Source organism: Sarcophilus harrisii, chromosome 2 (assembly GCF_902635505.1).
Source record: "Sarcophilus harrisii chromosome 2, mSarHar1.11, whole genome shotgun sequence".
Classification (NCBI taxonomy): Eukaryota; Metazoa; Chordata; class Mammalia; order Dasyuromorphia; family Dasyuridae; genus Sarcophilus; species Sarcophilus harrisii.
Window position 1 is genome coordinate 569,824,654 of NC_045427.1, and position 15,230 is coordinate 569,839,883.

The 15,230-nt window shown below is 34.2% G+C and overlaps 1 protein-coding gene across 2 annotated transcripts in view; it reads right to left on the minus strand.

Moving 5' to 3' along the window:
• The window catches only part of NRAP (nebulin related anchoring protein), an 81,740-nt gene that overhangs the window by 57,797 nt on the left and 8,713 nt on the right, over positions 1-15,230 (minus strand). The window contains exons 5-12 of one of the 2 annotated variants that reach the window (XM_031955871.1): positions 14,869-14,973; positions 12,969-13,070; positions 12,317-12,418; positions 10,382-10,489; positions 8,908-9,015; positions 5,431-5,535; positions 4,088-4,204; positions 2,238-2,342 (exon numbers count right to left, since the gene is read on the minus strand). In XM_031955871.1, coding sequence (XP_031811731.1) covers positions 2,238-2,342; positions 4,088-4,204; positions 5,431-5,535; positions 8,908-9,015; positions 10,382-10,489; positions 12,317-12,418; positions 12,969-13,070; positions 14,869-14,973 — 852 coding nt within the window. Of the gene's footprint in view, positions 1-2,237; positions 2,343-4,087; positions 4,205-5,430; positions 5,539-8,907; positions 9,016-10,381; positions 10,490-12,316; positions 12,419-12,968; positions 13,071-14,868; positions 14,974-15,230 lie in introns of both variants that reach the window. The other variant, XM_012540998.3, reaches the window with a different exon arrangement.

Here is a 15,230-nt window from a genome sequence, read left to right on the forward strand (position 1 = left end):
AGCCTCATCTGAAAGGATAGCAATTGTTCAATTCTCTTCTTTCAACGTGAAAACCTGTAGCATTTTAATCAGGTAATGATCTATCAGCAGAGTTAATATTTATAGAGTACTCACTATATACAAGGACCTGTCCCAAGCTTTGCAACAAGGCATTATGAGCTCTTTCTTTTCTTGATGATTGCATTTTTTTAAAACACAGATAAATTATGTGTATATACATATACACATTTGGTGTATTTTTGGTATATACATATTACATAAGTATATACATATTATATATATATACACACACATATATATACACACAAAACCAAGTCAATAAATAAAAATATATATACTATATGTTTTTATGTATACATATACAACCAAATAAAGTGGGTATATCTACATAGAAAGATATACAGATATCTATCTAGATCTATATCTTTACACAGCTATCTATCAATTTAGATATCTCTGTATATATATATACACACATACACATATGTGTATCCAAACTTGGTTTTTAATCAGAAACTTCGTGTTTTGATCAAATCCAATTCAATAAACACCTATTATATGGCATTCATATATCATGCTACATGTTGGGGATACCATGACCAAAAAAAAAGGTCCAACTCCTGGGAAGCTTCAATTCTACTAAAAGAAATAACCTATCCATAAATAAATAGATACAAAATATATTTAAAATACATAAAATATTTTCTGGGGAAAGAACATTACAGTTAAATGAATAGTGAATTGAATTTTGAAGAGAGCTGGGGTTCCCAAATACAGAAGGGACAGAGAACCTGGACAAAAGCATCAAGATGGGAGACAGAATATTTTATAAAAACAGCAAGCAGGTCAGTTTGGTGAGAACATAAAAGTGTCTGACAGGAAGTGTTATGCAATCAGCCTGACAGCATAAGATAAAACCAGATTGTGAAGGACTTTAGTTTCTATTCAATCCTAGAGACAATAAAATCATTGAAGCTTCTTGAACACGAGAGTGACATGGTCAGACGTGTACAACAAATAATAATAAACATGGCCCAAACTCACCTAGTTAAATTAGTGGTTTTATTCTATTTTCCTGAAGAACAAGAACCATATTTTTCCTAAATACTCTGTACAGTATGAGTGTCAATGGGTATTTATGAAATCTTTATAACATTAATGATCACTGCTCATACTAATACATTTTGCTTTTCAGAAAAGTCTAATAAAAAATAAATTTTCCTATTACATTTTGAAATATTTCCCAAATTAGCTCTATTAGAATCAGTAGGCAGAAGAGGCAAAGTAAAGCCAGTGGGAAGAAAGGAAAGGCAGAACATATCCAATGGAGTTACAAAAAGAAAGATTCTGGTACAACATAGATGACAATTTACTAATGAATACAACTACTGAAGGGTGTAACAAGCTGTCCTGATAGGCATCCAGATCCCTTTCTCTGAAGGGATTTAAAAAGATGGCCCTCTGTCAAAAATACTGTGGTATTGATGACTCAATGAGTAGGTCAAATTAGATTATTTATAAGATATCTTCTAATTCTAAAGTCTATGATTAAGTGAAATAAGGTGATAAAATAAAATCATATAAAAATCGTTTATAGAATTGAGGTGCACTTATTAAATCCTTTCACATGAGTCAGGAATATTTTGTACACAAAGCCCATACTGGGATAAGACAACTATTGAATTTGCCCTCAAAAATGGAAACTTAGAGGGAGCAAAAAATTAAGCAATGATTTTAAAAGACTGTGCAACTTAAAAAATCATTTTGTTTTAGTTTTGTAGAATTTTTATTATATTAACACATGAGTTACAAAGAACAATTAAACTAGGAAATTATTAGATAGTTTCTTTGTAATCACTCACCAGGAGACTCCTTCCCACACAATATTGCCTTGTTCCTTTTCAAAATAGAACCTCCCTAGCAATAATCTTAAGAAAGTACCTGTCTGACTCTAAGAGATGGTATCTGGGTTTCCCTCACCACCATTGATTTGAGGAGATGTTTGGTGGTCCTTGACCAGAGCATCAAAATAGCAAATTATTACTCTAATTTAAACATATATGATCCACTTTGTCAGTAGTGACTGCTACATTCAAAAGCTACTGATGTTTCTGCCATGCTTATCTGAAACATACATATACATTCACATTAATATATTAATATTAAGCATATTAATAGTTCTAGAAGCTAGGAAGGCAGCAGGTACAAGGCCTAAGGTAAAAGCATTAAGAACTTACGTCACTGGTGAATTTTGAGATCTTGCTGACGTTCCTGAACTGAGGAGTCTCACAGTAGTTAATACTGTGGCCTTTACTATTCTCCAGATCTTTTTTATATTCCACCTTAGAAACCAAAATATCATGAGGTACAATATAATCAAACCCCAAATTGACCTCTAAAACCTCTGAAGAAATTGAAAATGACTTACTTAGAAAATCTTCAACCCAAAAGTTAAAAAAAATTAAAAGAATTTTTAAATAAACATGATTTCCATAACCACCCCATATCAATATAGTTCTAGTCATCCACTCTTTACCAAATGCCTCCAAATTTTTATCTGATTCATACAATATAATAAAAAGTTTGTAATTGTTTTATAGATTATGACTGAAGATCCCATAAACAGATGAGGAGAGTTCTTTGTACTTTATGACGGCTTGAGAATCTTTGCATAGTAGAATGGGAAATACTATGCAATAACTATTAAATCAATCCCAAATTACTATGGATAATTGGAGAGGCCAAGTAACGTTCTATTACCATTAATAGAGTCTCAGCTAAGCTGTCTCCACAGATAAACACATGGTCAGAAGTAATCTGAAGACTCCCTGGTGCCTTCTCTTACAAATAGACAAACTACAAAATACATACTTATGATTTGTTCTTTTTTTAATGCTCAAAGTATAATATAGGAAAAATCTTCCCTGATATTCTGCAACTCATTTTCCTAAGTTCTAAAAATATAGATGCTGTTTAATTAATATCTTGCAGTTAAATCTAAAGAAAGGCATCATAGAGTCAGTTCTGAGTTCTGGTGCAATCTCTGTATGAACTTGGACAATACTCAGAGACTGTTTTCTAAACTGTTAAATGAGGGGATTAGACTACAAGGTTTCTAAGGTCTGTTCTAGTTCTATGTATTTATGAAACACTGTCCTATAAAAGGAATAGTCCCTGGAAACTAGAGTTAGGGAAAGGCCTTCAGGATAGTTTCAAGTCTTTCTCTTTTTAGGAATTCATACTTATCAGGATTATGAATACTTTCAATACCCTTTTTTATTTCAGATAAAAAGTGAATACAGCTAAGTTCCAGTGAATGTGAATAAAAAATCCTCTGAAATGGTAGAATTAATTGAATTTATATTTCCACTAGGCTGGAACCAATAACCACACTATACATAATTATAATTTCAAATAGTCCAAATTTGAGTGCATGGGATTGTTTGGGGGGATTTATTATTCACACTTATTGGGATCTGTATAGAATAAGAACATGTTCTTACCTCTGAGTTTAAGTGAAGAAGAGCTTTTGAAACTTAATATCTTGGTCTTTGAAAGCTAATATACAGGAAAACTTAGCATGTCTGATATCTAGAAACCTCAATAAATGTTCCATGTGGCACTTTCCCATATCTACAGTACAATGATAATTGATATTTGTAATCATCTTGAGGTATCTCTGCATGGTGCCTTCTGAATCATAAAGGAATCAATTAAGTGTACAAGAGTTTTAGTGTTGGATGCATTGTACCTTATTTTGTTTTTGAAAATATGCTGATCTATGTATAGTGATTCTCTATTGCAGGGGTCCTCAAACTTTTTAAATACGGGGCCAGTTCACTGTCCCTCAGACTGTTGGAGGGCCCGGACTATAGTAAAAACAAAAACTTTGTTTTGTGGACTTTTAAATAAAGAAACTTCACAACCCTGGGTGAGGGGAATAATCATCCTCAGCTGCTGCATCTGGCCCACGGCCATAGTTTGAGGACCCCTGATAGGGTATTTGATCATCAGAATATCTTGTTCTCTGCCCATACCACTTCCCTGGTAAACCCATAAACACAGGTAACTCTCCTCTTATTCTTACCTCACTGAAAAGTTTGTTCACATTCTGGGCACGTTTTAGGACCAAGTTGTCTTGGGCTGTAAGTGAGTGATAGTGAGCAGCTCCTTTCATTTTATTGAAATCCTGCTTGTATTTTATCTGAAAGAAATGATGGATAAAGGAGGTGTGAGATCACACTTTCATTGGCCATGTCTGAAAGTGACCCATAATTAGTTTATGGCACAAAATTTTAATCTACTGAATCTGACACAAAGCTACATAGTAAGTGTTCATTTTTAAATTATCAATCAGCTACTTTACCCTTTTTTTTTCTTTGACATTGATTTGTATTTTCCATATATATTTGGTCATTCTATACCCATTGACCCTACAAATGGAAGAAAGGTTTCCACCCTATAAGGGGTGAAAAACCTTTGTAGAATCAATGAGCGGTAAAACAAAATGATTTGCATTTCCCTTCTCTCTTTACCAGAAGAAAGGCAAAGTAAGAATAATATAGCCAATGACTGTATAAGGAAAGAGACTCAAAAACTGGAATTCCTCTTCATCTTCAATAAACAAAAGGCTTCAATAAGATTTGACAAGGGATTCTCTCAAAAAGAGGAGACAGAAGATAGAAATAGGGATAATCTAAGTGTGATTTCCTTTTGCATTTAGACATTTATACTGGGTCTTTCATTGAATACTGGAGAATATGTAGTTTAAATATAGCCTGTCTTTCGAAGAATGCCAGCTGGCTGAGACTCCTTAAGGTAGAATCAGATTACTGCCTAGCCCCTACCATTGCAATCAAATGCCCAGTACTTGTATTTGCCCAATCAGATATTCACCCACAACTTCTACATATAAACTTTTACATAGACTTGCATTTTAGATTAATCCATTTCATGTCTGCATAGATACTTCAACATCTGCATAAACCCAAATTGACCCAAAACACAATATTTCTGTTTTCTTATACAAATTACTACTGGAGTAGGAATCTGCCAATAATCTCCAAAAAAAAAAAAAAATTCAAAGTTCCCCAGCTCCAAATAGGAACATGGAACTAGGTATTCATCTTGCTTTAGTTTCCTAGAATTGGAGACTGATGAAACTGGAAGGGACTTTTGGGATCATCTAGTCTATCCTTTTTGAAATTTTATAGGTAAGGAAAAGGCTCAGCAATCCTAGTGATTTGCCTAAATTTACAAAGAGCCAAGATTAGAACATTAGGCTCCTGCAGTGTAGTCCAAAGCATCTTCCTCTTCCCACTCATTTTCAACATTGACCATATTATATAAGGTTCTTTAAGGACATTGGTGGAAAGAGCTCGTTCCTTCATTGATTCCATTGCCCTTTGGTCTCCTACGCTTTATACTTACATCACTTGCTAGTTCATTGGCTTTCTTCGCATTCAGATAAGCAGGCGTGATCATAGCAGGAAAGCTGCCTTTTCCCCTGGCCTCTTCATATTCTTCTGAATAGTCCTGCTGAGAAGTGTGGGAAGTTTAATTGTTAATGCTAACTTCACAGAATGAGTGGATGATGAAAGACCATTATCAAAACCATTGTAGTTCAGCACTTGCAAAAAAATCACTGAAAGAAAATATTCTTGAGATAATATTGGATAAATATTATTATTAGATTCAATGCAATCCTATAAGGCTTCTTTAAGTATCCACTAGGTACCTGCAACTAAGGCACTGGGATATAAAGCTAGAAATGAAACTGTCTCTGCCCTCAAGGAGTTTATATTCTACTGAAGTAGTATGAATAACACGAGCATCCAAACTTTTATAGCTAATGACCAATGGGTAAATAACATATCTTCAACATTTTCACAGGTCCTCATTGTTACATTCTCATGTCTTTCCAAAGCCTTATTTCAGACTGTAGATTCTGCATTATAAATGGTTGTAATCTTCTTATATCCATCCAGATCTGTTTTAGTCTCATCAATAACCTAATTCCAAGTGTGTCTGCTATTTGTACACAATCATTAGTAGAGACACACAGATGCTTGTATTGACATTTGGCCCCTATATTAATTGATTCCTCTTATTAATGATATAAGAATGATAGCAGTAATAATAATATTTTATTTATTTGCATTTATTGCAAAGATTTTTCACATATTTTAATTACCTCAATAACTTTCTGACAATAGTTATCATTAATGGCAGCTAACAATAGGGGGAACACCCCAGAACAAGAACTCAGGATTAAAAAATTATTATGAAATTAAATTAAATTATTAAATTAATTAAAGAATCATCCCATTATCCTTAAAGGGTATCCCCAGAACACTGAGGGAAAGATGTAGCTGTCCTTGTTGTTGTGTCATTTCAGTCATGTCCTAATCTTCATGACCTCCTTATTTGGGGTTTTCTTGGCAAAGATACTGGGTTGTCTTGCCATCTCTTTCCTCAGCTCATTTTGTGGATGAAGAAACAGGCAAACAAGGTTATGTGACTTATCCAGGGTCACACCTCTATCAAAAGTCAGATTTAAACACAGAAAGAAGGGCTTGATCCCAAGCCCAGTGCCCTACTGAGCCACCTAGCTGCCTATATTCCTATAAAGCTCAAGCTTAATTTCCTCATTTGTAAAAATGGAGTTAATAATAGCACCTACTTCATAGGGTTTTGATAAAGATCAAGTATTGCTCCTTTTAGTGTTATATCTGTTCTAGCCATCATTATTACCACCGTTAATAACATTATCTTTGTTTTATAGATGAAGCAAATGATTTTGAGAAGTTCAGGCATCTGATCAGGATCACATAGCTAATAAATGGTGGAGCCAAAATTCACATTTTTGTATTTTGATTCCTAAGTCCATTGCCTCCCAAAAGTCAGTTTTTATCATATAGCTTTTTAGAATTTTGGTACATGGTTATGAAAAGTAAACTTCAAGTTGTCAGGTGATTATCTAAAATGTAGTCCAATGGATATTTTAGGCAGAGTACCTGACCCTTGCCTTTCCCCTAGAATTTTCTTTTATAGATATTCTGTCAATGCATGAATTATGTAAACCACATTATCCATTTTACATAAGTGCTGACACCTCACTCCCAATGTGTCATATTTGGTTAGATTAAGACACCTGCTTACTCCTTAGAGGAAAGAATGAATAATGTGACAAGTAAAGTGTTTGAGATATGTTTAACTTCTCTGTGTGTGTATCTTTTATCCTGACTTTTCTTGAGGAAAACTGTAAATCATACCATGTCACAGTAAGTGGGACCACATCATACCGAGGGCCCACAACAGCTGGATGTGGACAATGATTCTGTCAAAGAGGGCTTCCCCTGGTTCTCATATAAGTTAGAATGAAGCCTGGAGAAGCTCATTTAAAAGAACTAAATTACCAGGATTGCTTTGAGACAAAAGCTGTACTTTATGTGTATGTGTCTGTTGATGTGTAGAAGAACTTCATCAGAAAACTGCTGGATTGCAGTTTCCTATTTTTTAAATATGGAGAAAATGTTGTTCACCTTCTCAAAATCCTAATTCTTATAGATTCATTAATGTGGAAGCAATGCTTTTCTCATGTCTCTATTCTTTGCATATATACATTCTATTTAGATGTAGTAAACAACAAAAAAATTCACAAAAAAGTGTGTGTATATATGTTTATACACTGAATCTCAGAGAGAAATGTCTTGCTATTTGTGTCTATACATATGTCTATGTGTATATTACTTATATGAGGTATATTTTATAACTTATGATAGATAAGACCAACCAAGCTGTAACTAAATCATTTGATTTTTAAATATTTTTTCATTGAGTTAAAAACAGACCTCTATTAACTTATTTTTAAACTGCTATTTTAAAATTCAATAAAACAAGGTGGGTTTCAAAAAAACATAATTGAAACTATTTTCAAGTGTTGAATTCAGCATTTTTCTCTGCACTTCACTGAGTCTCATTTATCAATTTTCAGACACTAGACCACTTGTAAATAGGCCTTAATAAATAGATGAACATATCTACGCACTTTAAGAATACATACGAATATCAAAAAATGACAGAGAATTCTTTATCAGCTAAAGAGGAATAATTTGTTTGTGGTTTTTCCTTTCTATTTCCTTTTTTATGCCTCTGCCAGAAAGACTGACACTAAAACGATGCTGTACTGGCTAAGAAACATCAATCATACCACTTTTTTATAGCCCTATCTCTTCTCTTCTAAAATACCTCTCTCTTTTCTTCCTCCTTTCTCTCACTCTCTCCTTAATTATCTCTCTCACTTTAAAAATTAAAAAATATAATCTTCCAAAAACAGTCATGCACTTTACTAGAGGAAGAAAATATAGAACTTTAGAAAAACAGGGATATCTTTCAAATGGCATTCCAATTGTTAGAATCATTATACAGATTCAGTTCATGTAGAATGAGACTGGGTAAAATATCTGAATAATTCATCCTTTACACAGCACTTTATGCAGCACTGCTCTTTGCCCAAGGAATGATCCCTGGTGCACCTGAATTATAGACTAAGTTTAAAGAAATTGTAGTTTTATTACTTTCAAGTGCATATTGCTAGGCTAGCTAGGTGTTGGTAATTAGCAATCCTTGGAACCTGCCTTAACGAAGAGATAAGAATAATTTATATTTAATAAATTTGTTATATTGGCAGATTTTATAAATGTCTTTAAAATAGCTTGTTCTCTTAGGTAGGTTAAACATATGCCCTGTGATTATATTTTCATCAACCATTTATTTAGCAAACCTTTCTTTCAGAAAATAGATCATCAGCCATCCAAATGACGGACTACCCCAAATTAGAATCCAAATAATGACTTCTTAAGGTATTAACAAACCAACCTCCAGCAAATAATCATGATTGCATACCTGGTCAAACTGATTTCCATATTCCTTTGCCCAAGGGCCTTCAGCTCCAGCAGCTGTTTGGCTGGCTTTCCCCTTCATCTCCTTATGGTATTGTTGGTGATATCTAACCTGAATGAAGGTATTATGAAGAAGCCAGAGGAATATAGTTGGTGATATACTAGGCTTAAAGCTTAGAAAATTAAATTGTCTCCTTGCTCTAAATTCAGGAGAATGTTATAGACACTAAAAAGTCAGATTTACAGTAACATAGCCAAGTTTATCCCCTCAAACTTCAGAACAAGCTTAAGTGCTAACTCTGGGCAATACTTTGTGGTAGATGGTAGGGATGTTACAAAAATGAATAATTAATTGTTTCAACCCTTGTGGAACTTATGATCTAATGGGGGGGAGAAGACATGTAAAAAAATAAATTTTTATTTAAAAAAATCCAGATCTGTGATTTCATCAGAGAAGGAAGGAAACACCTGATATAGAAATTTCCTCTACCAGACAATATTGTACCTCACAGTCTTAAAAACTGCCTGGGCATAAAAGGTTAAGGGTCAGAAACAGGTTTTAAAACCAATTTTTCTTGACTTCAAAATTTAGCTCTTTATCCACTACACAATGTTGCCTCTCAGATGCTAAACAAAATATGGTAAATATAACTTAATAACTATGAAATTAAGATGTTTCCTGGCTCTGGATTCCATAGATTAGAAATCAACTTGTATTTATTCTTTTAAAAAAAAATGGCCACTATTGTGGTAGTATATTGAATGACTAGCATGATGCCCAGCACATAGTAGGCACTTAATAAATATGTATTGCTGGCTAGCTTCTGAGTATCTTGATACTATTTTAACATAAAAGTTTTGTGGACTCCTTTTCCCCTTATGATATGATAGCTATACTTTAGTAGAATCTGAGTGAGAAAGTACAGTTATCCCTTCTACATCACAACTTTCCCCATAGATTAAGCAAGAGAAATTAAATGGAAATTTTTGGAGAGTTTATGGAAGCTACAGGCAACATGCAGAGGTCAGTAAACAACATTGAACCTATGATCAAATACTTTACTCAAATTTTACTGTTCTATAAAAGAAAAATTTCAAACTTCTCAGGGACAAAGGGAGGGCCAAAAATTTTTATTCAGACTTTCTAGATTGTTGGCAGTAGGGGGATTGCCATGTAATTGGTACCCACAATGTGGAAGGGATAACTGCGATGACAAAAATTCACTATCAGTTCAAGTTTCATTCTGAAAGACCACAGAAACAATTGTTCTTAGTAACTAGAAGCCTCCACAATGCAAGCATTACTATTTTATTAATGCTAAATAAAGATAAAAATGAAAATGTGCTCTACCTCTGAATTCACAGACTTATTGCAATAAGCCCCAACCACAAGGTAACAACCATTTCCTTGGTTCTTAGAGCAAGCATGATTCCTGGCACTGAGACCTCGACATCAAAACACCTGTTTAGATACTTACATCACTAGCTAATTCATTGGCTCTTTTTGCGATCTGGTAGCCTGGAGTGATCATGGCAGGGAAGCTACCTTTTCCTCTCTGCTGCTCATAGTCTTCCATGTACTGCACCTATTCCAACAAAATTTGTTTAGTGTAGGTGTAACACTGGGCTAAATACTAAGGGAGACACACAGTTCAGGTAAGAGAAAAAGTAAAATAAATCAATCCGAAGTTGGCTTTTTACTAGGTATGGATTTGGAGGACATAGACCTGAATCCCAGGCTAAAATAAAAGCAGGACTGCAAAGCTGAGCCAATATTTGTCTTACAATAATATTGGTAATAATGGGCATCCTTGTTTCACACCTGATTTTACTGGGAAGGCTTCTAGTCTTATTCATAATATAGCACAATTATCTGAATAATTGCACCAGGGAGCAGGAAGGCTTTTCAAAAGGAATTTTTCTAGAAATAATGCTTTAATAATTTGTAGCATTAAATAAACATTTTTTTCTTTCAAGACAATTATGATAGTAACTATGACGCAAACTAGATGACACTCCTTGACAACTTTCTTTAATGTATAAATAAGAACAATTTATATTTAATAACTCTGTTCCTGATCATGATCATATCACATTTTCTAGGACTCTATAGTTATAAAGCATATTCATACATATTATCTCATTTCATCTTTACATAGAACACCACTCACAGATTCTCACATATATATCATGTACGGAAGGAAATATAAGTATTACTATCTTTGTTTTACAGATACGGAAACTGAGAGAGTTTGTGACCTATCCAAAGTCACGAAGTCAATAATGGATGGAGCTGAGACTTGAACTCAGGCTTCTGTCTTTTTTTTTTTTTTTCTATTTTCCTCTCATTTCCTCTCCTGAGCTGTTCCAAACTCATTTTATCTGGAATTTTGCCTACAAGAATCCTATGATAAGAGGACATAAAAAATGATGAAAGGGATGGCTTCAGAGAAAACCAGGAAGACTGAAATAAACTTTTGCAAGGTAAAACAAGCAGAACTAGCAGATCAATTTATCCAATGATAACAACATTGTGAAAGTAAACAATTTTAAGGACTCAGAACTCAGAATCAATGCAATGACTAACCATGATTCCAGGAACCACTTTCTGAAAAAAACTCAAGGTGCAGAATGAAACATACTTTTGGACATAACTACTCTGTTACAAGAGCTTCATTTTTCTATTTTTCTTTCTCAATTAGTTGAGAAAGATGAGGAAAAAATAAATGCTTATTAACTGAAAATATGTTTAATTTTTTCAAAGAAGAAAATATTCAGTAAATGAAGTGACAGATAACATGTCTGACTGTGAGAACAAATATATTACTAGATTAAGAAAATTCCCACCAACATAAGCACAGTCATTATATTACAGAATAACAGATTTAGAACTAGAAGAGACCTTGAAGGCCACTCCCTCATTTTACAAATGGGGACACTGAGGCACAGAGAGGTTGTGTTTTTCAAGTGACCAGATCATGTCACCTGGCCCTACATTAAAGCTTTAATTCAATGACTTATCATGACATAGAAGGGACCCTGGGGTCTAAAAGATAATGTCAAAAGAGCACAAGTTCTGATGGATCTGACAGCTAGAAAAGCTATGGATCTACAGATGTTTAATGCTGAAAGTCCAAGAGAAGGCCCATCATCAGGGATTGGCCAAAGGATAGTGATTTTATTTTTACCAGAAACCCACTTACCTTCATGGAGTCCATCTACTAAGATGTAGAAAAGTAAAAGTTGCCTTGACAAAGGATCTGAGCAACTAAAATCTCAGATTTTCATAAGGAATGAAATGGAGGCACCATATTAAATTGCTTCCTACTTTTTTTGCTCTTCCCCCATTTAGGTGAGACAGGGGAAAAAAAACTGGAAATGTGAATAAATATATCTCAGCCTCTAGTCCTTACATCACTTTGAAGCTGTCCACCCTTAGAACGCAGGAGCTCAGGGGTATCTGCCACTGTGGTGAACCTGGAAACACGTTCATCATGTCCACGTTTATAATGCACCTAAGGAAGAAGACACAGAGTTCCCAAACTTCTGATAACACTCATTTCTTACATCAGACTGGCACATATGACCAGTTCTCCAGGAATCTGACCGTCATTTAAGCCAGGGGAAGCAGCTGCACCAGTGTCGTAAGTCCTACTCAGCAAGAATTCCCCAGGTCTCTTGCATTTGATAGAGTCATTGACTTAGAAAACACTACAAAACAGGGAAGGTGTGCTTGTTCCCATTTTATGAATGAGGCAATTGGTATCCAGAAAATTAAAAGATTTGTTCAAGACTGGATTCCCTGCCTCTTAATTTAGTATCCACGAAACAGTACATGATTCTTTTATTTCATCCACAATTTTAGTATTATCTCAGTGGTACAGAGAATAAATTAAACCATGTTGAATATAAATGAGCTATTTTTAAGATAGCCTAACATGTATGTGATTCTTAGAACCCTCTTAGAAATATAAGCGTCACAGAATAAAGGAATACAATCTGCATCACTGGAGGGAATTGCTCAAATCCATTGAAGTACATTAAAAAATATATAGAGGACCTTACCTGGCTAGCCAATTCATTGGCTTTCTTAGCTCGTTGGTAAGCAGGTGTAATCATAGCTGGAAAACTTCCCTTTCCTCTCTGTTCTTCATAGGCTTCTGCATACTTGAGTTAGAAACAATGCCAAATGACAGTGAATTAAAATATGTAATAATACAATTTCCACATTTTTTCCTACCTCTGTGCCTTTGTTGACACTGTTATTTCTGGGATGCCATCACCTTCCTCTCCCCCATTCAGCTCTATCTCTTGACCTCCTATTTGGTATTCAAGTTCAAATTTAAATGTTATCTCAATTGGGGATTCCACCAACTGAAAATTATCACTTCTTCCCTGGACCTCACAGAAAGCACTAGGTTTCTATTGTGCCTGTGTATTTACCATATTCTACTGTGCATCATAGAATCAAGGGGTCACAGATTTAGGCCTGGAAGGAGGCCTAAAGGCCATCTAAGCTAATTCCCTAATTTCTGAGATGAGACCTCCAGGACAAGGAAGATCAAGTTTATACAGGTAATAAGTGACAAATTCAAGATGCAAATCCTGATCATCTAACCCCAAATCCAAATTGCTTTCCACTTTACCACACTTAACTTGGCACTTGAGCATTTTTGTATAATAATGTTTATTTGTGTGCAAGCCATATCATTCCCTTCCCCTCTCCACTAGATTATATATAAACTCTCTGAGGTCCACAATTTTGTCCTATTTGATCTTTGCCTTTTCCCCCACAGTAATATAAAGTATGTATTTAATATATGGATAAAATATACTTAATATATGAATCTATGGATAGAATTCCTCAGGGATGGGTAGAATAAAGAAAAATTACTATGACAAGTAAAACTGTACTTATAAAGCAATGAGAAAATGGAAAATGCTATCCAAAGGATAAGAATTAAGAAGGATGTAAGAACTAGGAAAAGCTGCAGGGTTAATGAAAACTTTACCTATTGAAAGCTGCTCCATTTTAAAAATTAATTCCAACTGCAAATCATAGACAAATTAATTGCTCTGACCTAATTTATGACCTCTGGCTCATTTAAATGCCTGTAAGATGACTGATAACAAAATAAGAGCTTACTCATTTTCTAAAGTAAGAACATTTCCAAGGCAAGAAGTAAAAGTCATTGATAAAGTTCCTTCTAAAACTTATTTGTATTGAAATTCTTTATGCTGAGCATTGCAGAAGTTTGTTCTCAATAATGAGACCCATCTTCTCTGTATATATGTGTATCATTTCTGTCACTATAAGCAATGTCCAATGTGAAAAACTGTTCCCTTTTCCTCTGTGGATTTTACTCCCTTATCTGCTGGAGAATCTAGAATGAATAAGTGTTTATCTTTAGCAAATTAAAACAAAAAGGTATATATAATTATATGAAAATGAAATGAAAAATATAAATGCAGATGTTTGGGTATCATCATGGAAAGCAAATTTTTACAACACTCAGCACAAAAAGTTTCAATGCAAATGAGTTTAGAGGGAACTTTATCAATGATTATATGTGTGTGTGTACACACATATGTATGTATATACACACACATATAGATTTTTTTTATATACATCCATATACACATATACCTTGGCAAGTATTTACAGAAAGAAATATATGTGTGTATATACACACACACATATACAGACACAGACACATATATAAGAACTTATTTGGCTAGACAATTCATGGGCTTTCTTGGCTAATAGTAAACAGGTATAATTAAAATATACATACATATATATGCACATGTATACATATATGTACAAACATATACATGCATATGTATATTTGTGTGTCTGGGTGTATATTATATTATATGTGTGTGTGCTTACTATAAATACTTGACAAGATTCTCAGTAGAAGGTAACATCCAAATAGAAAGAAGAAATTTCTAACCCACTTACCTCATTTAGCGACTTCTGTGCTTCAACCATTCTTACAATTTCAGGGTCTGGGAGAGTTCCAGGGGACCAAGAATTCCCCTTACTACACGCAGCCCAATAAGCTTGCTAAAGGAAAAGAAGAACAGATTGCATTTAAATAGTGTTTTCAAATTTGCAAAATATTTTACAAATATTATCTAATTTTATCTTCACAACAACTCTGGGAGGTAGGTGCTTTTCTTATCCCCCATTTTACAGATAAGAAAACCAAGGCAGACAAATGGGTTAAATGACTTGCCCAAGATTATACAGTTCATAAGTGTATAAGGTAGTATTTAAACTCAGCTCTTCCTGCCTCCAGGCCCAGTCATCCATCCACTGGG